At 52.5% G+C, this 27,211-nt stretch overlaps 1 protein-coding gene across 1 annotated transcript in view; it reads right to left on the bottom strand.

Annotated features, from left to right (window-relative positions):
* The window catches only part of APCDD1 (APC down-regulated 1), a 32,695-nt gene extending 6,767 nt beyond the window's left edge, over positions 1-25,928 (bottom strand). Inside the window, exons 1-3 of the mRNA XM_043889256.1 lie at positions 25,600-25,928; positions 11,967-12,150; positions 8,381-8,912 (exon numbers count right to left, since the gene is read on the bottom strand). Of these exons, the coding sequence (XP_043745191.1) occupies positions 8,381-8,912; positions 11,967-12,150; positions 25,600-25,657 (774 nt within the window). The 5' untranslated portion in view covers positions 25,658-25,928. The remainder of the gene's footprint in view (positions 1-8,380; positions 8,913-11,966; positions 12,151-25,599) is intronic.
* Between the last annotated feature and the right edge of the window lie 1,283 nt (positions 25,929-27,211).

The raw sequence follows: 27,211 nt of genomic DNA, 5'->3' as shown, positions 1-27,211 counted from the left end.
AATACCATTCAGGAAGTGCCCAGAATTCTTAGACTGGGCGGGTGGGGTGGGAACAAGGGGTCTTAGTTCTTATAAGAGCTGCTCCGATGACACCAGGGATCAACTGCTCTTCAGAAAAGGAACCAGCTCAGAGGAGGGGGCACTGCTGTGTGGCCTGGCTGGTCCATGCCCAGCACGGTGGTGTCTGGTGTTTTTCTTTAAGAAAGACAGGGCAGGGGTCCTAAACTCTGAGATGAGGACCTGGCTGAACTCTGGTCCCTTCATGTAAGTGAGGGTCCCACCTGAATCATTTCTGGTTGGCAGCGGAGAAAGGCAGGCTGGGTAGTTTTGGAGAAGCTTGTCATCCATCCGCTGGGAGGGAGTGGGAGGAAGCTGGCCCTTGGGTATTGATCTTGCCAAATCTGTAAACTAGTTACTTGACTTCATGCATCCTAAGTCGCTTCAGTCATGTCTGACTCTGTGCGACCCTATGGATTGTAACCCGCCAGGCTCCTCTAAGTCCATGGGATTCTCCAGGCAAGAATACTGGAATGGGTTGCCATGCCCTCCTCCAGGGGATCTTCCAAACTCGGGGATTAAACCCATGTCTCTTACGTCTCCTTCACTGGCAGGCAGGTTCTTTACCACTAGTGCCACCTGGGAAGCCCCTGTAGTGGTAAAATATACATAACATAAAACTTGCCATCAAAGTGCATTCACATAGTGGTCCAGTCATCACCACCAGCCATCTCCAGAACTTCTTCATCTTCCAAAACTCTGTCCCCACCTCATTCGAGCCCCTGACAACCAGCATCCTACTGTCTGTCTCTAAGAATATATGACAACTTGAGGTCCCTCATATAAGTGGGATCATACAGTCCTTCTTGTAACTGGCTTATTTAACACAATGTCCTCAAGGTTCATCCACACGCCAGCTTGTGTCAGAATCTCCATCCTAAGGCTGAGGGGTACTCCACTGTGTGAGTGCACATTTGGTTTAGCCATCATCCGCTGGTGGACACCTGCACTGCTTCCACTTGTTCGCTACAGTGAACGATTCTGCTGTGAACATGGCTGTCCAATACACCTCAGACCTTGCTTTCAATTCTTTGGAGTCAATACATGGAATTGCTGATTGTAATTCTGTCTTTGGGCTTCCCCTGTAGCTCAGTAGTAAAGAATCCGCCTGCCAGTGCAGGAGGCATGGGTTCGATCCCTGGGTCGGAAAGATCCTCTGGAGGAGGAAATCACAACCCACCCCAGTATCCTTGCCTGTAGAATCCCACGGACAGGAGTCTGGTGGGCTACAGTCATGGGGTCGCAGAGTTGGACACGACTGAGCGGCTGAACAACGACAAGTCTGTGTTTGATGTTTTGAGGACCTGCCATACGGTTTTCCACAGCAGCTGCACACCATACATTCTCACAAAGGTCCCCATTTCTCTATATCCTCACCAACTGCTACTTTCTCCCTTCTTTGTAACAGCCATCCTAATAGATGTGAAGGTGGTAACCCACTGCAGTTCCGATCTGCATTTCCCTAAGGATTAGAAATGCTGAGCATCTTTCATGCACTTATGGGCTAATCTGTACATCTTCTGCGGCTGTGCCACATGGCTTGTGGAATCTCAGCTCCCCAACCAGGGACTGAACCCGGGCCCTGGCAGAGAAAACCTGAAATCCTAACCACTGGACTATCAGGGACCTCCCCTTACTCATTTTTTAATTGGGTTTCTTTTATTGTTATTGTTGTTGAGTTGACTAGTCACTATTTTAAACAACTCTTTCAGTTGGTATTAAGAAACCAAATGTCACAAATGAGTGGGATTTCTGGCCTCTCGATGGACACTGTCAACAAGGGGACAGTTTCAGTCATGGCTGGATAAAGGGAACACCTTTCTGTCTTGTGGATAGGATTTTTAAAAAAAGTTCTGATTTGTGCTGTTAATTACCACCATCCTTGGCTTGAATATTGGGCTTCCCCGGTGGCTCAGATGGTAAAGAATCTGCCTGCAATTCAGGACACACAGGTTCGAGGTTCGATCCCTGGGTCGGGAAGATCTCCTGAAGAAGGGAGTGGCGACCCACTCCAGTATTCTTGCCTGGAGAATTTCATGGACAAGAGAAGTCTGGTGGGAAGTCCATGGGATTGCAAAGAGTTGGACATGACTGAGCGACTTTCACTTTCACTTTGACTTGAATAAAACTCAAAAGATCTATAGGAACAACCGTGGGGAAGCAAAAATTAAGGCTGAGATACTGCCCCAGGTGTGAAATTTCTCTTTTCCAAGATGCTTTTCTTTTTTTAAAAAATATTTATTTCTTTGGCTGGGTCAGGTCTTAGTCGCAGCACTCGGGATCCTTCCTTGCAGCACAGGACTCTCTAGCTGTGGCAGGCAGGCTTAGCTGCTCTGTGGCGTGTAGGATCTTAGTTCCCCAACCAGGGATCAAACATGTGTCCCCTGCATTGCAAGGTGGATTCTTAACCACTGGACTATCAGGGAAGTCCCCCAGATGCTTTTCTTAAATATCAGGCTTTCACGATGACTAAGGGGGGAAGAGCGTTTCAACATGAGGAGTGACCTGCAGTAAGAAATGGGTTGGGTGTCTGTAACTGTAGCCTTAGACCCCTCTCCCCACCCCTGGAGGCTGGCAGTCTGTCTGGCCAGGCCGGAGCAGCGCTCAGACCCCACTCAGCCTGGTTACCACCAGCCAGGAGCTGATGCGGGTGCTGAGGAAAGAGGACTCAGCCACAAAACCCTGTAGCTGTGATGCAGGCACCACAGAAGGGTCCAGCTGGAAGGACAATGGGAGAGGGCAAGAGAGGCTCAGCCGCTCCTCGGTCCTGTGTGTGGCTGCCGGATGCTTCCGGAGCACAGTCAAGGGAACACTGCGTCCTGGAGGTAGGACGGGGCATTGGGTGTGTCCCCTGGGGAACAACACTGCATTTCCTAGAAACGGTTTTCTAGGAGGTTTAGAGTCTGAGCCGTGAGCTCCCAAAGACCTTTCCTGTAAATCACACAAGAGAGAATCCTGCCTTCAGCTTGCCACTGCAGACACACTGCGCCCAGACCCAACAGCAGGATAGAAAGATCCTTGAGAAGACTGCTGCCTCTTCAATACAGATGACTGTAGGGGAGGTTTCAGAAGGAACTCTGAATTAACGTTTACTTGGTTGTGTCCTAGAGCATTTAAGAACTGAAGGCGACTCATCCTCACAGTCGAGTTTGCCATGAAGGCAGTGGACCCCACATCTGACCCCTGCCCTGTCCTCTCCCCGCAGCTTGGCCAACACCCTGAACACCAGGACTCGCCCCGGGCTTCCCAACAGTTGACTTCCTGCACCCGGGAGCTCACGCCGTCCTCCCAGCCTCCTGGCCTTTTAAGGGACGAAATGCTTACCGCATGCATGGTCCCTGACAACAACAACTTCCTGGTCTGCTGACTCCCTGAATAAAGCAATCTTGCACTCAGGAATCAGAAAAAAAAAGAAAATACGTTTCTGCAGACACAGCAGAGGCCAGGAGCTGTGCGGCGTGGCCATTGCGTGATAATGCATTTCTTGGCCCTGGGGTGTCCACCTGAGCAAGCCCGCCGGAGTCCAGAGCCCATCAGCTGATCCCATCACCGCTGGGCAGCACCCAGCCCCAGGGGCAAGGTCACCATTCTTTACAGCAGCTTCTTGAAGGTAAGCCGGCTTCTGACACTATCTCAGTCTTGACTCCTTGAATGCCCCATCCTCGACCACCTCTTCCAACTCCCATCACCTCCACAAACCCCTCTCCTTTCCCTGCACTGGCAGAAAAGAGCAGGGACTCAGATTCCTCCATGAGCTTCTGGATCCTTCTACCAGTGCACCTGTGACACCCACTCACTGCCCAACCGAGAGTCACGCCAACCACAGGCCTAAGGAGAGACCCTTCCTGCCGCAGACCCACCTCCCAGAGCTGGGTGGACACCTGCTGTCCACGGCCATGTGGTCCAAGGTCCCTGGGATGTCACAGATGTCACCGTAAACCTGTATTTCTCACGTGCTCTGAAGAGTCTTGGAAAGACAAGCTCCCTCCAGACAAATGGCTGTTCGAGCCCAAGGTCTGCAGAGAATGCAGGACAGAAAGCACATGGGAACCCCTGCTTCCTCCCAGGGCTCAGGCAGCCCCAAAATATGCTGCTGGGCTTCTTCCTTGCCGGGCAGCCCCGCCATCACATTCCAGGCCAAATATCTCAGGCACGTGGCTGGGGAGAGTGGTCTGGTTTGCAGACACCTCTCTGATTTACGATGCTGTGGCCTCACCGGCCTAGGGTTTTGGATAAAGCCCAATTCCGTTTGCTTGCAAGCCTGATCCTGAGGCCCTGGCGTTTCCAGCGACCCCGGCAATCTTTGCTCTAATCACTTTTGAGTCTGCCGAGGAAAGAAGGCGCCTGGCTAACCCTCCGTGGCACAGGAATCCAGGCAGAGGGGAACGTGCCCTGAAGCTGAACTCAACTCAGGCCGAGCCTCTTCTTTCAGGGTTACTTTAGGGGGTCCTGTTTTTCTTTTTAATGAAAAGTAGCCAACTTCATCCGGAAGAATCCTCCCAGGAGGCTCACCTGAGTCTCTTCAAACATTGCGTATTTGCCGAGGGCTCTGAACCTCACAGCAAAGTTGTACAAAGCTAAGAAAAACAAACTGATTTAAATTTTCTATTTTTACACGGTGTCCCATTTCCAGAGGGGCTGAAACGAGTGGTTTTAAACTCAATTTAGCAGTTAAGCTAATTTTCAGCCAGGTCTCTAAGGACTGGCGATTAGGGGAGGTGAAGGGTTCAGAGGGGGGGCAGCTGGGCCTGTGGTCTGTCCGGAAGCGCCCCCAGCCCCTCCTTTCCCGGGAGGTGGGAGGGTGGGCCTGCGGGAGCCGGTGGGAGGCAGCACCTAGGGCTCTGGAGAGGCCCCGGAGGCTGAGCCCATTGATCGACGCCCCCAGCCCGCCTGGGGAGGGATCGTAACACTTCCTGACCACTCGCTTGCGGCGGCCCAGACGCACACGCCGGGGACAACAGGAGAAGAACGGGCCTTTTCAGCTCCCCAAGCCATGGGGCCGGGCCGGCCTCCGCAGAGAGCACAGCCCAGGCCTGGACACCAGCCCGCGTCCGCCCAGCCCGGCCACCACTTCATCTGTGGCCACCGCTCTCCTCCAAGCCTCAGAGTCCTGCCTTTTTAGAATTTGAGTGTGGAAACGAGTTTGGATAGTGTAAGATCATGGCACAAAGGTACAGAAACGTTCCCGGTGACAAATATCTGTTCCTGGCTGTACTGTCCACTTCTCCTTGTTCCGACATTGCAGAAACACCAGGTCCCTGGTCAGCCTACCTTCTTCTTCTGTTGCTAGTTTTACACACGGTATCACACTCTTCACACTGTTTAATACCTTCCTTTGAAACAAACAACAAAACTCAACAGTGTGTCCTGGGTAATCTCTATGGTCCAAGGCTCTCTCCACCCTTAGCATTTCTTTAACGAGGAGAGGGATCGTGGCCTGGGTTTTAAAGAGTTTCCTTCTTAAGCATCTGGGGAAACAGTCCCCACAGAGGAGGGAAGAGAAAACAGGAGGATCCGTCCTACAGCCTCATCATCGCTGGGGGGGGCCCTCCTCAGTCACCCTCCCTCCCAGGAGCCACCTGCCCCGAGGGCTCCTCACTGCAGGCCGGGTGGGCGGCCTCTCCCAATGCCTGATGGTGCTCTGCATGTCAACCCAATCAATTCTGCTTCTTTTACAGGAAAGATTTACTTCCAGAGGTCAGAAAAACACTGTCAAGCCTGCAGCTGGTGACCCCGGGAGACCTGGACCCTGGGACTGGCTCCATCTCCAAGGTCCACATATTCTGCAGTTTGTCCAATGTTGTCAGAAAACAAAGCCTCGACTCTTCTATGAAAATCCTAAGAAGGTCAGCCTTATAGGTGCCACCCTCTATCCCCACACTGACGTGTCATGACTCATTTCCGAAATGTGTGTGCTCCAGGAGCTGGAGTCTGAGCCTGGCTCTCCCAACAGATGGCGGGGCTTGGTGAGGGAAGTCAGCCCAGTGGGCACAGGACTGGGGGTGCCTCTCTGGAGCCACCAGCTCAGGAGCAAGGGTTTACCCTTTAACTTTGTTCTAAGAGCCAGAGAACATTGAGAAGCGGCAGAGACAGAGGTGGGAAGACAGAGCTGGCTGTGGGCATTCCCTGCTTTTCCAGGTGTAAGGAGAGCACAGGAGATCAAAGAGCCCATGTGGGCATCCTCAGGTGAGGAAGCGGGGCCTGGACCCCATGATGTGCACACACAGCCCCAGGTCAGGCCCAGCCTATCTGCGGCCTCTCCGAGGCAGGGGGCCTCTGTCTGGCCTCCCTCTCCTTCCTGGCCCCTGACCATCCTGCTCACTAGCATCCTCGCTGGACTGTGAGCAGGAATAAAGGCTCTGCTCCCAGGCGATCCTCTCGTAGGCTCAGCCAGGCCGGGTCAGGACTCTGGCTCCTGTGGAGTTTCCGGACGAGCTGCAGGCCATCCTCGCCAGTGACACACTCATTCCCAGAGACAATGTGAATGTCAGCTCGACTGGGCTCAGAGGACGCCAAGTGCACGTTTGCAAACCCCCTTCCCACAGTGTCTTGACACCAGGAGTCTGGAGAGGAGCCACAGTGTCTGGATGTGGCAGCCACCCACAGAGGTCCTGCGACGTCCTTTCACTTCCCAGGAGCCGGGCCTGGGGCCCCTCCATCAGCCATGGAGCAGGCAGAGCCCTTGCCTGCCTTCTCCCTGTGAGGGCACCTGGGGTCCTGGGGGCAGGAGGGCCGCCCTCTCCCCCATGACCCTGTCCCATTTATAGCCCAGGAACTTGCAGGGCACAGCACACGGACCTGACCTGGGTCTGCTTGGAGCCCGAGGAGGGGATGTCCCTGAGACACGCACCCAGAGGAAGCAGCGTCTGCAGGCTGGCCTCCTCGCAGATGTGCCACAGTCGTCACAAAGGTGACTTTCCCAACTTTCATGGCACAAGCTCGCAGTCACAGAAAGAAGACAATTGTGGTCTGGTGGGGGCAATACCGTGTGGTACCCTCACCAGGCACAAGCGCCCTCAGAGGAGAGAGAGCAAACCGGATGAGAAACCAACACAACGCTGTAAAGCAAGAAAATGAAAGTTTCTCAGTCATGTCTGACTCTTTGCGACCCCATGGACTATACAGTCCATGTAATTCTCCAGGCCAGAATACTGGAGTGGGTAACCATTCCCTTCTCCAGGGGATCTTCCCAATCGAGGGATCGAACCCAGGTCTCCCGCATTGCAGGTGGATTCTTTACCAGCTGAGCCACCAGGGAAGCCCAATTTTCCCCCAGTTAAAAATAAATTAAAAAAAACAAATAAATAAAAAACCAACAAATAAACCACCAAGCAGAAGTCAGACAAGCCCTGTGATTGGAGAGCTGCTGTTCTAGAAAGGATTCCAGAAAAGCTGGTCTGATGAGGGGGAGGGGTTCTGTGCCTCCCCCCATCCCCCGCAACCCAGGCCCCCTGCCTGCCTCCCCAGATTCTGTGGTGGAAACCATCCTGTTACCGCAGATACAGACTCCGAGCCTGCGGGAAGGAAGTGCCTGGTGAATCCAAGTGTAATTAGGGGGTCAGCATTCAAGATGTTCATTGTCCCCATCACATCCTCCACAGCGCCACAGTGACTTAGGTCTTACTCAGTCCAACCGGGAGAGGCTGGGGTCTCAGGAAAGATCTGGGTTCAAGCTCTGACCCTGAAAGTCACTAACCAGTGACCCTGGGCAGGAGACCACCCCTCACACCTCAGCTGCTCACTTTTCTGCTAAGAGGGTGATCATCGTGGTCTCACGGGGTTGTCGTGGAGACAGAGTAGGAGGCTTTAAAGGTCCACAGCCCCCACCCCCACGCCCACCTCCAGGGCCAGGGGATCCCCACCTGGCTGCCCCTCTGTCTTCCCAGGTGCTAAGATCATAACCCCTCTCCATTTCCTGCAAGCTTTCCTCTCGGACTCATAGAAGCAGCTCATAGAAGAGGGTCAGGACAGACTGACTTAGAAGAAGACTTAGAAAGAAGACTTAGAAATTTTCAAGGATGGCCACCAAGGCCCTTCTGAGCCACCAACCCAGGACCATCACCCTCATCAGATGGGAAAACCAGGCCTCATTACAGAGCTGGAGGTGAGCCTCCAGGTGCCCTGACCCAGGCTCTGTGTCCCCCAGCCTGCAGCCCTCCTGTCCCATCACCCCCAGCAGTCCCTCTGTGACAGAGCCCCCCCAACATCTGGGGCACAGTGGGGCATCAGAATTCCTTGGCGTTCTTCAGGGGCAGCTGGTAGCTGGACGCCCCAGCCCCTCCATGATTCAGCCCCCACTCCCGTATCTGGCCCTGCGCCGTACCTTGGCGTTCTGCAGCGGCGGCTGATAACTGGACGGCCGGTAGAACATCCTCTGGGCGGTGTCGGTGTGCACGTCCCCGAGGAAGAGCTCCTCCACCAGGCGGTCCAGGCTGTGTGGCAGGTGCTGCTTCTCCACGCGCACCAGCTGCAGCTCGTGCATGGCGAAGTTCACGGCCCGGGTGCACTCGCGCCCGCCCTCCTCCCGCCACAGGTCGTAGGGCACGTCCTGCACCCAGGCGCCCCCGGCAGGCACAAAGCCGGGGCACGTGCGGTTGACCAGCTGCCCCAGCTGCTCGGCCACGGCTTCCGAGTGGCACACGACCTGCACGCGGTGCAGCTGGTAGTCAGCCTCGGTGCCGCCGCGGATGATCCAGGAGGCCTGGCGCAGGCGGATCTTGCCGCGGACCACCAACGTGTAGGTGGGGCTGGTGCAGCGGTTGCCGCCATAGTAGAACTGGTAGGCCTTGAATGTGTTGTTGTGGTAGAATCGGTAGGACCTGGTGATAAACTCGGGGCCTGACCGCACCTCACAGCTGCGGGAAAGCAGGGGAGAGACCCAGTGAGCCTGGAGCCACAGGAGGGGGGTCATCACAGGGGCCCAACCCTGCACCTCACAGCTACAGAAAAATGGGGGGATGCTGTGAGCACAGTGGGGGGGTCATCACAGGGGTCTGACCCCACACCTCACAGCTGTGGTCAATGGGTTGGCCAGAGAATCTGTCCACTCATCACCTTTAGCCAGATCCTAGTCTTGGTGACATTGGGACTTTCCTCTCACCAGTTTTGGCCTTTAACCTGCTTGTATCTATTATTTATATATAAACCTAGTAGGTATGGTAAATCTGGTTTGAGCCATGTGTGGCTAAATCAAGCTGTGAAGCCGACATCCCAAAGGCCAGTGGTTCTCAAAATTACTGTTAATTTACAAACTGGTGGATGGGCATTAGGGCTTCCCTGATGGCTCAGTGGTAAAGAATCCACTTGCAATGTAGGAGACACAGGAGATGTGGGTTTGACCCCTGGGTCAGGAAGAGGAGGAGGAAATGGCAACCCACTCCAGTATTCTTGCCTGGGAAATCCCACGGACCAGGGGCTATAGTCCATGGGTTGCAAAGAGTCAGACACGACTGAGCATTACTGGAAGTGGGTACCATTCTCTGGGGAGAGACCTTCACCTGCCGGCAGATGCTGAGTGGACATACGGCACCCAGTGGTCCTCTGAGCATCTGTCTCTGTGACAGAGGGAGAGGAAACCCATATTCCCCCCATCCCCCAGGGAGAGAGGAGTCCTTCCATGTAAGCAGGCTCATGTCTGCTGCCGTGGTTTACACAAGAGCATCACTGACTTCTCACACCTCATCTCACTTGAGAATCTGCTGATCCAGTTTTAAGTTCACACCCACTCACTTCTCCATCAGCCAGCCGACTCTGACTCCCCTCACCCAGCCCTCAGCCATCTCCAGCTGGAACTAGTCTCCAGCTAGGTTTTTAATTGGTCATCCCCAAGTTGAAAGGGGCTGGGACCCAGGACCCTTGGCCGCAGTGCCTGCACCTGGACACACCTCTTCTCCAGCAATGGATACACAGAAACTACGAAACTAAAAATAACTGTGTGCATGTGCAGTTAGGCAAATTATGGACAACAAGATACAGAAAGACCACGGTTGGGCAAATTATGGACAACAAGATACAGAAAGATCAAAAACCCCACTGCCTTCTGAAAAGCCAGGAGCAAAAGCAGGGGATTGTGTGTGCCCCCTGCACTCAATACCACTTAAGGGGTGGGCAGACCACATAAGCCATCCCACCTGCCAACCCCTGGATACACCCCCTACCCTCATCCCATGTAAAGAACAAGCTCATCCTTCCCTTGGGGGTTGTTGTTATCCTTGTTTAGTCGCTAAGTCGTGTCTGACTCTTGTGACCCCATGCGGTGTAGCCTGCCAGGCTCCTCTGTCCATGGGATGTCCCAGGCAAGAATACTGAGGTGGGTTGCCATTTCCTCCTCCAGGGTATCTTCCCGACCCAGGAATCAAACCAGAGTGTCCTGCATTGGCCGGCGGATGCTTTACCACTAAGCCACCTGGGCGACCAAGGCAATCTATTACTTCTTTTTGCTCCCCTCTGCTGCAGCAGGGGCCCCAGTAAAGCCTGGCCTGAATTTCTTGTCCGGCCTCTGATTGATTTCTATTGATTAAGGAGGCCGAGAACCCTACTATCCCCATCACTCTTTCCACCATCCCCTTGAGCCAGAGCATCCTTCAGTCACATTACATCAGGCTGTTAGCAGGGCCCTTGCTGAAATCTCTTCAATGGCATCCCCAGTTCTCTTACATTAAAAGCCAAACTCACAGAGACTTGGCCTGCAAGGACCCTGAGAGCCGGCTTAGCCTCCTCCTTGGCCTCCTGGGGGCTGTCCCGCCCCCACCCCAGGCACAAGGGCTACCATGGTGCTTCTCCAGTCCAGCCTCTGCCTGCCCCATAGCAAGAGCTCTTCCCAGTCTTGCACTGCCAAGGACATCTCAGCTCAAGTGTCCTCATCTTGGTAGCCCTTCCCACCCCACCCCGTCCTAAAATAGGGGCCCTGAGATTCTCCTGAAGCACCTGTTGCTTTTTTTCCCTCTTCGTAACACTTCTTTGTGTGTTTATTTGTGAAATTCCTGAAGACGTGTCTGTTTGATTCTCTGCTACACACACAAAATCTAGAACTGTGCTCAGGCGCAGTACACATTTGTGCACTCCAGAAATATTTGTTGAACAAAATGACAAATTATTTAAAAGTACACTGCATTAAGATTGTCTGTGCCAATACTGATGAGGAGGTTATTCTGAGAAACCCCATTTTTAGGGGAAAAAAAAAACCCAAAAAACCTCTGGGTCTTCCTCATCTTATTCCTTTCTTTCCTCTCTTCTCTGGATGCCTGTGAACCCTCCCTGAGGCACCTGCGGAGGGTCTGCACAGATGGTGTCAGATCCCACTATTCCTTAGCCTAGTTAGCTATGTGAATTTGCACCAATTTAATGGGCAGGGGTAGGACTACAGGTCTGCCTCTGGGCTATTTTTAAAAGCTCTAATGGAAGATAAGCCAGAGCTCAAACCAGGATAAATCTCAGCTCCACAGCCTGGAAAAGAAGCCAAGAGCTGCGCCCTGGCTGGTCCAGGCAGTGTGGGTCCCTTTTAACGTACTCTCAGACTTTGAAGCTGGATATCAACTTACCAGAATACGGCTAGACTATTTAGACCATCAGAAGCTTGCACGTCATGTTTCAGGGCTGGTGAAACACAGACACCTTGCTAATTTCACTTGCTAATGGTTTCTTTTCATACACGAGTGGTCCTCAGGTTCAGTAAACAAGGACGCTTTCACTCCTGGTGGCTTCACAGTGGCCCCATATCCCCACTGCCCAGGCTAAGATTTCTGCAGGACCGAGCTCTGTTTCTTCATCAACCCAGGCTTCCAAGAGTCGCTTGGCTCTGAGTGAGAACTTGGACAACCCCAGGATCACTGTGGGTTCTAGAAAGTCTCTGTGCACCTGAGAACCCCTAAGAAGTGCACTCGCCGGGCCCTCGCGCCCCAGCTGCTTACCCGGTGGACACCCAGTGGCCCTCGATGGCTGGTGGCATCTGCACGGTGATCCTGGCTCCATTGTGGAGGTGTTTGAGCATGTGATGACACTGGGATTCCTTGAAGGCCCGCCAGGCACTTTTCTCCAAGGACCTGGGATAGGTCCTGCTGTCCGGATGAAGGAGAGCAGAGCCCTCTCCCAGCCCTGAAACAGAAACACGGAAGCTCGTGTCAGTGGCGCCCGAGAGACCTGAGGCTGGCGGAGGAAATTCCCCGAGACAGGGACGTCCCCCAGGTGGGAAACGCCGGGTGTATGGCTGTTCCTGCTCTCCTGGAATTCACACACCTCAGTGAGAAAGGGTCTCAGGAGATCCTCGCCCAGCTGAGAAGATGGGATCCAGGGAGACAATGAACGTGAGTTGCGTGAGGTCACTTGGCGAGTCCCTAGCAAAGCCAGAGCCCAAACCCAGTTTCCTGAACCAGCCAACAAGGCCATGCCTCTGGGAACAGCTGTGCAGGGCTGCAGGGGAGAGAAGCCTGTGCTTCAGGGCCACCGAGGCTGGAGACAGGGCTGGAAGGATGGCAGGAAGGGAGGTCGGGAAGGTGGACAGGCCAGTCACACACAGACGGCAGTGGCCTCAGCAAAAGGGTGAAAGGAAGTGGCGGGAGAGGCCCATGGTGCTCAGGAGACACCCTGCCGTAGGGGCTCCCTTCTGCGCACACTACCTCATGCATCTCGGGGTCATCGGTCTTCAAGTGGTCACCCTCTAAGGGTGGTGCCAGTCTTCCACTCGCCCTCCAAGGGGGCAGGGGTGACATTTCCCCCAGTGATCTTTCAAAGCTGCCACCCAAAGTTGGTGACAAACATACATTACAGGGTTTAAAATAAGACTGACTGCAAGACTGAACACCTGTAAATGTTTTCCAGGGTAGAGGGGACCTAGGCCGAAACGCCTCTTTAGTACATGTGGACCAGGTTGGCCAAAATGTGCATACAAAAGCAGTACCACCGCGTGTTCAGGAAAAGGCAATGAAAACAGACGGAGCTGTCTTTCTGAAAGCCTGCTGTCCCTTCTGAGAGTCAATCCTGAAATAACCCATGATCTGATGGGTCTTTATTGTGGACCCACTAGGTATTCAGCACTGTGTTAGCAAAAAAAAAAAAAAAACTACTATTAGACAAACATACAACAATGAAAGATGGGTGTTAACAAAACTGATTGTGGTTTCATAATACATGTTAAATGCTATGTCACCACCAACTCTGTTCAGCCAAACCATGTGAGTCACACGTGAGTTAGAGTGTGTGTATGTGTGTGTGCTCAGTTGTGTACGACTCTTTGCGACCCTACGGACTGTAGCCCACCAGGCTCCTCTGTCCATGGGATTCTCCAAAATACTGGAGTGGGTTGTCATGCCCTCCTCCAGGGGATCTTCCCGACCCAGGGATCGAACCCATGTCTGTTATGTCTCCTGCATCAGCAGGGGGGTTCTTTACCAGTAGTGCCACCTGGTAATGTGGTGACGCTAAAACTCAGAAATCTGCATCAGGTGGTGTAGACATCAATGCTTAGGGCTGTTAAGTAAGGACCCCTTGCCCGTGGCCTTGAACTCCATCCCAGTAAAGGCCTTTCTGCTGTAGTGATGGTCCCGGGTGCTCCGTTCCCGACCCTTCCCAGAGAGGAGAAGGAAACAGGCAGGACACAAGTCTGCTAACCTGGCTGTTTCTCTTTGCAAAGCCAGCCTGTTTTCAAAACACATGCACTCTGATCAGCCCCTCTGCCAGCCCCACAGTGAGGTCCGTTCAGTAGGTAGGCTGTGGCTCTGGGAAGGAGGAAAGTCTGGAAAAGTCAGGGGTGACCTGTTAGCAATCCTACATGGCCATCCACCCTCCCTGTATCTTCTGGTAGGGTATCTAGCCCAATTCCAGGGTTTCAGTCCCCATTTGTCTGGCACCTGTGTGGACCTCTCTCAGCTGGCTTTGAACTTGAGGCTGGAGAGGGGTGCCTCCACCAACCCCAAGAGCAGTGATCATCCTGACAATAGGAAGCACTTCCTGAGTCCCCTGGTGGGAATGAAACCAAGATATAATACGGTATAACTTGCCATCCGTTGAGTCAATTGTGCGAGCAATTGTTATGTAGCTAAAAAAAAAAAAATAGACTTTAATTCAAGTCTTCGAGTCACGAGACACTGGGAACTGGGGAAGATTCTCTTTTAAATGTGACACTCAGCATTCAGTCAAGATGCCATGCTCTCAGATCAACCAAGCCAAGCTCTGTTCTAAAACTGATTTATATAAACCCCTTTACACCCTGCAAATGTGTTCCCGTAAAGGTAAGGAAAGCTGGAAGGGAGTGGATGTGGGTGAAATGCCGGAGCTGGGCTGCTTGGGTTTGTAACTGGATCAGCCACTTAACGGATTTCATCAAACCCAAGACTTCAGTGGTTGTTAAGATGCATCATTATTTTATTACCAGTGACAAAAAGCACTTGCATTTAAATGATGAAACAGGCCTTAGCAGCAGTGCCCAGACACCCTCAGAGCACGGCCTCTGACTGCTTCATCTCTCCAGAGAGATCAGGCCTTCAGCTGCAACGCTTCACTAGGACAGTAACGGCTCTGATCTGCAAAAAGCTCAACAACAAAGCTCAAACACAGCCTCATGTTTTCGTGGGCATCTTCCCTTCCACATAACTGATTGTTTCTGTGAGGAAACATGTAAGGGCAGTTATTTCCCACCCTCACTCTGAGATGAACACTTGCCCCACTGATGTCACAGGACACCCCCGGCTCTCTTACTGGTCTGTCAGATTTCCACCCTGGTTTTGTTCTCAGCGCTGAGAGTGGAATTTACAAGTGAATTTTAATACCTGGCTCAAACTTTCACTCTATTTTCAGCACCAAGCTATTGGCAACTATGCCACAGATGGAGAGTAACAAGAGCGCACAGAGAGGAAGTGAGCTGAGGACAGTACAGGCAGCTGGGTCCAGGTTCATGCAGGTGAAGACACGTCCCCAACACGACTACCACCCGCAAGCTCACGGTGACCGGAAGATGCACACCCACTGTAAAGACCTTGTTTATGAAAAGATATCAGTCCTACAACTGATGAAATACACGACGGCACGGTGACCACAAACCCATCACTCAGCCCCCACAGGCTCCCGTGTGCTCACTTAAAGAGGAGGGAACCACGCTGCAGGGTCCTGGGGTCAGTCTCAGGACTCGCCAGGAGCATTTCCTTTAGCACATGGTTCACAGTTCTTATTAGATGTTAGTTGCTATTGTTTTAGGGCTTCCCCAGTGGCTCAGTGGTAAAGAATCCACCTGCAATTCAGGAGCTGCAGGAAACGTGGGTTTGATCCCTGGGTCAGGAAGATCCCCTGAAGGAGGGCATGGTAACCTGCTCCAGTATTCTTGCCTGGAGAATCCCAAGGATGCTGGTGGGCTGGAGTCCATGGGGTTGCCAAGAGTAGGACAAGGCTGAAACGACTTAGCATGCACATATGCTTTTATTTTAAATGATGATCAGGCTCTTAGAGGCCCTGAGAAAGCCCTTCCTAACTAACAGAACGGCTACCATAACAGTGAGAGGCCCCTGACCTGGTGCGCTCTGAGCTCTGCACGGACAGGGTGCCCAGAGGCCTGGGCTCCTAGCAGCTGACTCATTGGTGACTCAGATGGAGAGGAGGGTGGGGGCCCGAGGCCGGTGACAAGCTCTACTCACCGTAACCAGTGCCCACGTGCTGCCACTCTGTGCAGCGTAGGGGCTGGAAGCACAAAGAAGAATGAAGCTGAGTTTTTCCAACACAGAGACGCTCAAGGTCTCGCTGGGCTGGACGTCCGAGGACCAGTGTGGATGGTAACCGGGTCTGGGGAGGAGGTAGGTTCGGGGGTGGGGGAAGAGAGCGTGGTGCTCGGGACCTGCATGGTTGTGCAGGAGGCGGGGGCCACCCAGGGACAGAGCTCACAGGCAGCTTTTTAACCAGAGAAGAGAGAAATAAAATCCCCAAACTACCAACTGCACATCATTAGAGAGCAGGCAAAGGACTTCTAGAGACAGATCTCCATCTTGCTGCTGCTCCTGGTGGACAATGAGCCACATCGGGGGCCAGGCGAGGTGTTGCCCAGGAGGCCAGCAGGATTGAGGCCTCGATAGACAACCCCTCCCTGGGACACAGGGCTACTCACCAGGTGGGGATGAATCTTTAGGGTGGGAAATGGGACTGGAATTTATTCTCTTTTTATCTTTTTCCTTCAAAGTACCCATCACCTTGATGGTTCTTAGGGAGCAAAACTGAAGGGGTCAAGTGGGACCAGGCAGGAGAAGCTGTCTCTAATGGTCAGCTCTGGATGGGCATTGCCAACACTCACCCAGCTCGCCTGGCGTGAGTCGTGGACGCCAGTCCCATGTGAAAATGAAAAGTGTTAGTCAGTTGTGTCCAACTCTGCGATCCCATGGACTGTAGCCTGCCAGGCTCCTCTGTCCCTGGGATTCTCCAGGCAAGAATACTGGAGTGTCGCAATGAAGAAACAGACATAGAGAACAGATTTATGGGGAGAGGGGTGGAGAGGGTGAGATGTATGAAGAGAGTAACATGGAAACTTACATTACCACTTGTAAAATAGGCAGCCAACAGGAATTTGCTGTATGTCTCAGGAAACTCAAACAGGGGCTCTGTATCAACCTAGAGGGGCGGGATGTGGTGGTAGATGGGAGGGAGGTTCAACAGAGAGGGGATATATGTATACCTATGGCTGATTCATGTTGCAGTTTGACAGAATATAACAAAATTCTGTAAAGCAATTATCCTTCAATTAAAAAAAAAAAAAAAAAAGAACACAGGAGTGAGTAGCCATTTCCTTCTCCAGGGGATCTTCCCAAAGCAGGGATCAAATCCAGGTCTTCTGCATTGCAGGTGGATTCTTTAGTGTCTGAGCCAGGCTCAGTCTAATATTCAGTCAACAACTAGGAGTGAAATGGCCACGTGAGGCACCTAGTTCAGCTGTAGAGGAGGCCATGTGGACCACTCCCCACTCCTTATACCCCAAGACTCCCTTCCCAGGATCAGCCATGGGGTACCCTACAAGACCAGTCTTAGGACCAACCCAGGGCCCCATTTTCTCACATCGCCAGGACTGTGCCAGCTCCAAATCTGGGACTGAAACTAGCAACTCACTCACACCATCAGAAAGGCTCCAGAGGGCCAGGCATTCACTCTATAGGCACATCCTACAGTTGGGGAAGAAACCAGACCCCAGGATTTATGGAGGAGTTCGTGAGGGGGAGCAGCCTCTGAGTTCAACCTTGGGGGGTTCCTGGAGGGGCCGCTGTTTCCTGAAGACAGTGGACATGGTCCAGGCAGTTTATAGCCCACGCCCAACACAAGGAAGAAGGATGGAGAGGTCTCATGGAGAAGAGATCCCCGGGTGGCCAAGGACGGAGCTCTGTGTATGTCATCTTGAGCATGGAGTGGGCTGGAACACGGAAGAGGAACCCAAAGCTTTTAAGCAAACTAACACAGGATAAGGATTCCATTTGGGAAAGACTGCTTTTCCCTTTTTTGGAGGGATGAGCAGCAGGAGGATCAATTATGAAGCTTCTGCCATGGCTCAGTGTATCGTTTTTTCCTGAATACGTGAGAAAGATGAGAGAAGGGAATTGCTTTCAACAAGCAGTAAATCTTCTCTGTGGTTCTGGAGAGGCACAAACCATCTCTGGCATGTGGTAGGAAGAGGTCTCACCAAGAAGGTATTTAAAAATGAAAGGAGGGAGAGAAAGACAGAGAGAGGAGAGCAGGAGTATTACTAACGCAGCACTAAGTCTGGAAACAAACTCTTGCAAAATACTTAAGGGTCCACTTTCACCCATCTTCAATAGCCTAAATCGACATCCAACTCCTAGGTGGCGACTGTGATAACAGTTCCTACCTGAGTGTACTTATTATTTATAATAGTAAATGTCTTATCATACATAATAACTTTAAAACCCTCCACTTGACTAGATTATCAGTATAATCAGAAGTGCATTGGCTAATCACTATATTTGCTGTACTGTGTGCTGTGCTATGGTAAGTCTCTTCAGCCATGTCCAACTATTTGCGACCTTATGGACTGTAGCTCGCCAGGCTCCTTTGTCCATGGGTTTCCCCAGACAAGAATACTGGGAGTGGGTTGCCATTCCCTCCTCCAGGGGATCTTCCCAACCCAGGATTCTAACCTGAGTCTCTTAAGTCTCCTGTGTTAGCAGATGGGTTCTTTTTACCACTAGCACCACCTGGGAAACCCCATTGCCATATTTGGTTGTTGACAATTCTGCCATTGAACATTGAGTGCAGTTGACATGATGGTCTTTCAGGTTCTTAAGGCGGTGCACGGTGATGTCACTGTTAGGAACAGCAGTGCCTGTGGGTGGTGCTCTGGATGCAGCGGTCATGGGTGAGCAGGTGACAGTCCTATTTAGGCCACGAGAGGGTCCCCCTCTCTGTGTTTCTCATATGAGTGAGGAAACACACATGTTTGAGTCCACACACAAATAACACCATGGTTTTGGTGAACTAAGGAGTCTAGACGTTTTGGTCAGTTGAGAAGACTAGCTCATCGGGTCTCATTCGTTAAGTTTTGTTGCAAATGACTACAAGGAAAAGAGCATCTCAAAGGTTAAATGGCACCAGCGCAGGTAGAAAGGGGCTGTTTCTAGGCTTCACGGTGACTCTGGCCAAGTCATCGAACGGGTGCCTTTGTGCCCCAGTACAAATTAAAAATTAAAGGAACAGGAATGGTAACTACCATCTGCAAAACACTTGAAGATTCACTTGACTCACATATTATCTCATTTCTCAAATGTCAGGCACATGAACAGAAAGGAGCAGAGGAAAATCGGTCTTCAAGGTCAAGGGTCCTAGGAAGAGCCAGGCCCTGATACAGCCACGCCCAGCCGGCCCAGCCAGTGGGGCTCTGATGAAGTGGCTATCAATGTGACTTCACTACAGAACAGTCTCTGACATCTGAGGTCTCAGGCCTGGGCCAGGATCAAATGGTTATGACAAAGAGGAAGCTTCTTTCAATTACAGGAGGGAGGAAAACATGGACCCTGGAAGGAGACTGTTCTCTTGCTGAAAACAAACTAATTCCTGAAGGCTCAAGGGACAACTTCATAGGTGACCTCTTGCAGAGAACTACATGAGTTCCTGGGGCTCTAGAGGGTGTGTTCACCCTCCAGAGTGAACACATGGGTTCACTCTGCATGGGTATGTGCATGCATGTGTGTGTGCAAGAGCGACTCATTCCCACGGGCAAAATTACTCACAACAGAAATCCTAAATGACTCCAGAATGACCTTTACTTCTACCATGACTGACAGTCTACTGTTCAGACAGTGAAAACTCCCAGAGATAGCAAATAAAAGACCAGATTTCCCCAAACGAGAGGAGACACAGGATTAACCATTTACCCAGGGTTTTGTGCCCTAAGTTCAAGGCCCATGGGGCCAGGTGACTGTTTACATCCTCCTGGTCGCCAGGCTCTGCTCACAGTGAGCATCCCTGAACACTGGCTTCACAAGGACAAACGCAGTATTTCTCCATCACCTACATTGATCCCTGAACCCATGCTGTTCTTGAAGAGTGAGCCAGGCCACCGACAGGATCAGACAGAAGGTGAAGGGTGGGTGGGGGTGGGGGACAGAGTAGTGACTCAGAGCCAATCTTCACCCCTCAGCAGGTGGCTGCAGGCCTACTGGGTGCAAGGTTGTATTATACGAGGCCAACCCCATCACTGACATGTGAAGGGAAACATGGGGGAGAAATATGGTATGTGGCCACGTCCCCAAGTTCTCAGTAACATTTAAAAAATCTGAGTCCCCTCGACATGCTCTGCAGCTTCTCACCTGCCCATCTAGACTCCACACCACCACTCCACACAATAAAGTAAGAAATCAGTTGGGAAGGAAACACTTCCAGGCACGCTTGGACACTTGGGACTGAACTCACCTCTGACCTGGGTAGTCACTGCAAAGGTGTGTTAATGCTTTAAAAAAATAATATCAAAACAGCCAAGTAAGTATAACATCAAGACATGCACAAAGGTGGTTTCGGAGGGCAACAGGTCTCTGAAAGACCCATCCCTGCTCACCATGCACCTTTGTGTCCTGGATGCAACGTGACCTGCATCCCTCCTGCCCAAGAGCAAGGACGCCTCTCTGGGTGGAGTTGTTGTGATGCAGACAGATCCATGGAGAGACGACGGGACAACAGGGGACATGCAAGTGATCACTCTACCAAGACATCGCCCGGCCCATGAAGGGGGCCCTCGAGACGGTGAGTGGGCCGTGAGGTCGGCAGGCTGCTCCACCGCCCACACGGCTGCCATGTTTTGGAACAAAAGCTGGAGCTCACTCCAGAGGGGCACCTACACTCACCATGCTCTTGTTTTTATTTCCACGTCTCTGGAGATCAAAGCTGAGAGCGTTGCTTTTGCCAGTCTTTAAACTTTCTTATCTGAAAGCATTTTCCCTTTATGAGAAACACAATAAAGTCAAGATTTCAAAGTCCTGCTTTCATTTAACTTCAGATGAAAACGAGGTAATTCTCTAAGTCGTTTTCTTCTAAGGCCTCGGTGTCCGGGCCAGACGCTGGGGTTGAATCACAGATGGCAGTTCTTGCCGCTGGGCCTGGAGCTGATCGCTGCCACCACAGCCTGCTCTTCACAGTCATGTGTGTGTGTGACTATGTGTATGGTGTGTGTCTGTGTGTATGTTGTGTGCATGAGGTGTGTTGTGTGTGTATGTGTGGTGTGTGTGTGCGTGGTATGTGTGTGTATGTGCAAGATGTGTGTGTGTGGTGTTTGGGCATTGTGTGTGCGGGCGTGGGGTCTTCATGGTATGTATGTATGTGGTGTGTACATGTGTGTGGTACCTATGTGTATGGTGTGTGTGTGGTATGTATGTGTTTGTGTATAGTGTGTGTATATGTGGTGTATGTATGGTATGAGTGTGAACATGTCTGTGGCACATGTATATATGTGTATGATATATATGTGTGTGGTGTGTGTGTACATGGTGTATGTATAGTATGTGTGTGTATGTGGTGTATGGTGTGTGTATACATGCTATGTATATGTGCATGGTGTGTTCATGGTGTGTGTGTCTATATGTATGGTGTGTGAGTGTGTATGTGTGTGTGTGTGTATGTTGTATGTGTATGTGGCGTGTGTATATGTGGTATATGTATGGTGTATGTACGTACATGTGTATGGTGTGTGTACGTGGGGTGTGTGTGTGTGTTATGTGTGTATGTTATGGTGTGTGAGTATATATGTTATGGTGTGTGTGTATATGGTGTGTCTATGTGTGCGGTGTGTGAGTGTGTGGAGTGTGGGACTCCCAGAAGGGAGAAACACTGCAGTCAGGGCAGCGTGCCAAGCTCCTGGCTCTGGGCTCTCCGTAAGCTCTGCCCTTCCCCAGGTGTTCTCAGGAATCTTCAGGAAGGGGCCGCCCCTCCTCCCAGCCTGGTCCCCAGCTGGCAGGGACACAGGCACCAGGAGGCCCTGGTAGACAGACCTGGTGACTGAATGGCTGAAGGAAGGAGGCTAGAAAACCCTTTGAGAACAGGAGACCCTCAGTCACTGCAGGGTGACTTCACATCCTTTCTCTGACCGAGCTTCCTCCGGTTACACGACTTTCCAAAATAATTTTATTCCCAAAGTGAGAAGAACCAAACAGCCTGTGCACACAACGTCAGGACACAGCAGGCGCTCCGCCTGGGACGGTGGCAGACTTTCTCCTGAGCTTTTCCCCAGGATCACTTCCACCCCACACAGAGGCTCCTAAAGACACTCACGCCACGTAAGCTTCCAGCAGATGCTCACAATCACCAATGTACCTTGTCACATTTCTAGTCCCAAATGTTTTACACTTCCCTTCGGGCGATTCTACCAGGCTGTCATCAGTCTGCCCTTACCGATGTGCATGTGCACAGCCCTGTCTCCCACTGGTGTTGAGCTCTCTACTTACTTAGGGAGAAAAAGAAGGAACACAGCTACAACGAGTCAGCTCAGCCACATGCTCGAGGCCGGTCAGTTTCTTCCACAAAAGAATATTTACCATCTGCCTACGACCCTTGCTCCCTGCTATGAGCAGCTGAGTCCTATTTCTTTTCAAGATTATATTTTATGACTAAGGGGGAAAAGGTACAGGAAAGGCAATGTTTTTTTGGTCACAAGAACTGCCTTCAATAAAAATCGTATTTCAAAGATCCTATTTTACCCTATTGCAATGTTTCCTTGCATTCTGTTGGTTAAGCAATCTTTTGGTAATCCACACAGTTTGGGTTGTTGCGTTGTTTTTTTTTTTTTTTTTCCAACTTTAAGAGACTACACTGGAGTGAAAGAGAATAGCTCAAAAGTGTCTTCCCATTTCAGAAAAGTCAATGAATGCTACAAAGTAAACGGTGTTGAGAAGACCATCTCCCCAACATCGGCTCCAAAACTTTATCCCAAACGTTTCGTTTCCATCAGCAGAGAGAATCAGCACTCGGGGCATATGATAGCACCACTTATTCTGAAACGCCTTGTGTTAATCTGTGTTCTGGAGCCGGATGACTTTTGTGACTTTTCATTGAAGCAAAGAAAACAGCAATAAGGGACATCCCTCAGCTGCAGACCTTCACGACATTCAACCGGCTTTATTTGGACTAAGAAACGCAATTGTTCTCAGGAGGTGAAGGAGAGGAAGGTAAAACTGACACACATGCTTTCTCATTGTCACATTTTGAACTTGGGTCTCTCACCACATTTACAGTTTTTTAAAAAAAAAGCTAAAATAAACAAAAGACTCCTGTCTTGCCAGACCCTAATTTACTCACCAATAGGATCTAGGGGTGATTTATGACTTGCCTGAGTTGAAATAAAAGTAACCCCCAAACTGAACAAAGATCAGATGCCAAACACAATAGTTTCTCCAGCGACTTCACCTGGAATCTTCCTGAAGGTCTTGTGCACTCCGCAATCTTATTAATGAGACTTCTTGGTGGAACAAATAATCTATAAATGATGTCAGGAACTAAATTAATCAAAGTTGGCCCCAAGTACATGCATCACCATAGAAAATATGTTTTAATCTACTAATTGCTACCATATTAATAAATAAACAAATGGCATCCTAAGGTTGTTTTTGCTGTTCAGTCACTCAGTCATGTCCAGCTCTTTGTGACCCTATGGACTGCAGCACACCAGGCTTCCCTGTCCTCCACTATCTCCCAGGGTTTGCTCAAACTCATTGAGTTTGTGATGCTATCCATGAGTCAGTGATGCTATCTAACCATCTCATCCTCTGCCACCCCCTTGTTCTCTTGCCCTCAATATTTCCCAGCATCAGGATCTTTTCCAATATCAAGGAAAAAATCATTAAGCCATTCTAAAAGAGTGCAGGCAATTTCCTTCAGACTGATGACTTCTCTTAAGACAAATGATCAAGCTCCATCTGTTACTACAGGATCTTTAAATACTTGCAAGACCCCTAACTACAGAGTAGGACACACTCGCAAGCCACTCCCTTGGGTTAGATGGATTAATGCCCATATTTTGTTAAAACTACTTCAAGTAAGTAAAAATAGGTCAGAAAAAGGCGAAAGGGAGAATACTCAATTCTTTCCTGGTGCTCTACACTTCCCTAAGGCATCGTAACAAGCAAGTTTCTCTGAGATAACAGAGATTTATACCCAGAAAGACCACTCCCTCACTTTCTCCTTTGTGCCCCCACAAGCGTAGCTGGTCTGTGGGCAACATCAGTGTGCATAATTTTGCCACAGGAGGTTCACTTTGAAATGGGATGACTTTTTGTAGGATTATCCTCATCATCCCCTTAAACTTGGCAAACTTTGTTTTTTTTAATCTTACATCCTTTCATCATATGTATGCCTGCACACACACGTGCACACACGTGCACACATGCACAGGAGCTGGCCCCACTGGCTTACTCCCCCTTCCTGACTCTCTCCCGGCACACTGTGGGTCTGGGTAAGCCCAGACCCCAGGGGGTTCAGGTTGACTTCGGCTGGAGTCCGGAGATCTGGGGCTAGATTCAAGCCACAGTGAGGCTGCACTTGGGCTCTCCTTATCCATTGGCACTATCGCAGCTTGCACTGTGGTGCAGGAAGTGTGGTTACAACTTCCACCCCTCCAAACAAGGGGGAAAAACTCAGGACGGGTTGGCCAAGGCCGTGTCTCTGAGGATGGCTTTTGTAGTCCAAAAGGCAAATGGCTTTGTGCAAAAAAAAAAAAAAAATCTGTTCATGCAAATTTCAAGTACTTTTTTCACTTTAAAGGCATTCGCCCATATGCCCGTTTTCCTTCAACTACGATGAGAGGTTTTTTAGGGGACACTCTCCCCTTCGTCCTCTCTCTCTGCCTCTCGTTTCTGGTGTGGGTGGCAGCTGCCGTTTGATCTGCCCATGGGCTCTGATTTGTTTCATGTTTCAGCCAAAGATGAAGACTGCTCTGTAATTCCAAGCAGATGGGCCGAGGAGCGCAACCCTGTAATTACACCTTCTCTCTTTCTCTGGCCCTCGAACTGCGAGTCTTCCAACCTGACTTTTAAAGTCTGGGATTGCTGGGGTTCTGGGTACACCTTGGCCGTCCGGCAGGTCTGGCCCAGCCCAACTGGTTCACAGGGCCCTTGGGAGCTGTGCTGCCCACGCCACCCGCCTGAGCAGAACGACAGAGAAAACAGTCGCTCATGGCTCCCAGGGTGCTGCCCCACCCTCTCCTAGATGGTCTAAGGGGTCACTACCTGATCGCCTTCTGAAGCTGGATCAGAAACCTAGAGGCCGTGAGGGTGCTGACCTGCTGATGTAACATGCAGAGGTCATGGTGGGTGTAGAGACAGATCTCTGCTCCTGGTGGACACTCCACTAAAGGGCCAGGAGTTCACCTGTAGGGAAAGCTGGCCCAGGACATCTGGATCAGCACATGTGCTGCCGCCACCCAGCCCCACAAGTCCGCCTTCCCAGCCCAGAGCAATGCTGTCTTACTTTCTTCACTGCGATTCCTGGAGCACTTGTAAAGCCTGCTGCTCTCTAGCTGGGGATTTACTGGGGCCGCTGAGAACATGTGACACATGAAGCAGAAACAAAACCCACAGAGAGCAGGAGAGAAGCAAGCTCAGGTCCCGGAGAACTTAGGGGACTAGTTTTAATTACTGACCCTCTGCTGCTGCGAGGACCCTGCTCCCTGAAAGTGCCTCCAGAGAACCTACCGGTCCACCTGGGACAGACCTCTCCCCAGCCCCGCAAGACACTCCTTCTCCAAGGGGCGCGCAAGATCACAGTCCTCTGGGCACGGTCCCCCCTAAGCCTGGAGCTCAGCGCGAGTCCCCTGCGCTCTGACACTCTGTGAAGGGCGCACAGCCTGCTGGTCCTTGACGGCCTGTAGTCCGAAGCCCCGCAAAGTGGACACAAGTGTCGTGGGACCTGGACAGAAAGTCTGTGAGCGCGCGCCCTTCCAGAGAGAGCGCTACCGACGCCCGGGAACGCGAGCCTCTTCCAGGGCGCCCAGGAGAGGGGTTGTGCCTGGCCGTGGGGTCACCTCTGTTCTGCGGAGTCTCCGCCGATACACCCTCGGCTCCAGTCCCCACCCCCCCTCCTCGGACTCACCGTGAAGCAGGAGGGCCGGGAACAGGGATGTGAGCAGGAGGCGGCGCACACAGGACATCTCCGGGCCTCCTCCGGGACCGCCCGCGCGCGCCGCACCGCTCGCCGTCCGGGGACCCAGCTCCCCGGGACCCGCCCGCAGCCCGGGCGGCGCGGCCCGGCGGCACGGGGACAGGGCCAGGCACGCTTCAGGCGGCCGCCGCGCGCCCCATGCCCGGCCTGGCCCCTCCGCTCCCGGCCTCCCGCCCCGTGCCCGGCCCTGCGCGCCCGGCCGCCTCGCGCCCGCCCGGCCGCCGCCGCCACTCCGAGCTGCACTGGCCGCCGCTGCTGTGCCTCTTCATATTTCCAGGGCGCCGCCGCGGGAAGAGGCAAGGCGGGGCGTGGAGGGGGCGGGGCGAGGACGGGGCGGGGCCGGGCCGGGCCTGGAAAGGGCCAGGGGCGGGGCGGGTTGGGGGCGGGGCCTGAACGGGGCGGGGCGATTGGAAGGGGCTGAATTGGGCGGGGCATTGAGGGGCGTGGCGAGAACCGGGCGGGGCCTGGACGGGGCGGGGCGATTGCCAGAGGCTGAATGGGGCGGGGCGATAGGGCGGGGCCTTAGAGGGGGCGGGGAGCCTCCCGACCCTTTGGGGGACTGGAAGGGCGCGCTGGGCTTCTCCGGCCCTGCTCCGCCGCATCGCCGCCCCTTCGCTCCCTTCCCCTCCCCCTGTGCCTCCGGCTCTCCCCACATCGTCTCCCTCCTCTTATCCCGCGACCCTGTCGCGCCCCTCCTCTCAAACCTCATCCCCTCTCCTCCCCCAAGTCCGCCCCCCTTCCCTCGACTCCTACTCTAGGACAGGTTCTCCTGCGAGGGTTTCACAGCTCTAGGCCCGGGCCCCCCTCCCGAAAGGGGGAACGCATGTTCCTCCCCCTCCCTGCCCGCCCCACTCCGGGCAGCTCTGGACCGGTGTCTTCCCTCCTCTCACCCGGGAGGATTCCCCACTTGTGCAAGTGTGGGGACAAAGAGTGGGGCGCTGCAAGGCCAGGGTCTGCAGTGGGTTCGAAGAGAGGTCCTCGTGCCAAGCTTGAGGTGTGTGTGCGACTGAGGGAAAGGAGAGGAGAGGTGGCAGAAGGGAGAAAAGGCTCCCCCGACCCCGGTGGGGATGCTGAGCGCCTCCCCGCCCCCCCCCCCCGGGGGGTTCACGAGCAGGCGCAGGGAGGGGTGCAGACACCCCTTCCAGTCTCCTTCCAGGAGACAAGGACTTGTGGGGACAGAGGAAGAATTTCAGGGGCACACTCCCTGACGGTCTCCTTCCCCTATCTCCCCTTCCTCCCGGCCCAAAGCTTGGTTCTGTTTAAGGTCTGTGGGTCTTGGGAGTTTGTTCAGTTTTTCCTTGGCTTTGAAGACCCAAAGGCAGGGACAGCCAGGCGCTGCTTTTGGTCAAGGCAGCTGCCTTGTTGGCGGACTTGAGGCCTCACTCTGGTAGGCCTGGAGTTCTCTTCTGAGCTCCTCCAAGGCTACCGGGCGCTCAGGAGGAGGTTTGTCAGTAAAGGAGGCTGAGTGTCACCTCACAGTGGCTGAGGAAAAGCAGGGACCACATGGAATCAGGAGGACATTCTGGACTCTGCTGGTGTTTTT

Source organism: Cervus elaphus, chromosome 27, assembly GCF_910594005.1.
Source record: "Cervus elaphus chromosome 27, mCerEla1.1, whole genome shotgun sequence".
Taxonomy (NCBI): Eukaryota; Metazoa; Chordata; class Mammalia; order Artiodactyla; family Cervidae; genus Cervus; species Cervus elaphus.
Note: the sequence above shows the minus strand (reverse complement) of the source record. Positions and strands in the feature narration are given on the sequence as shown.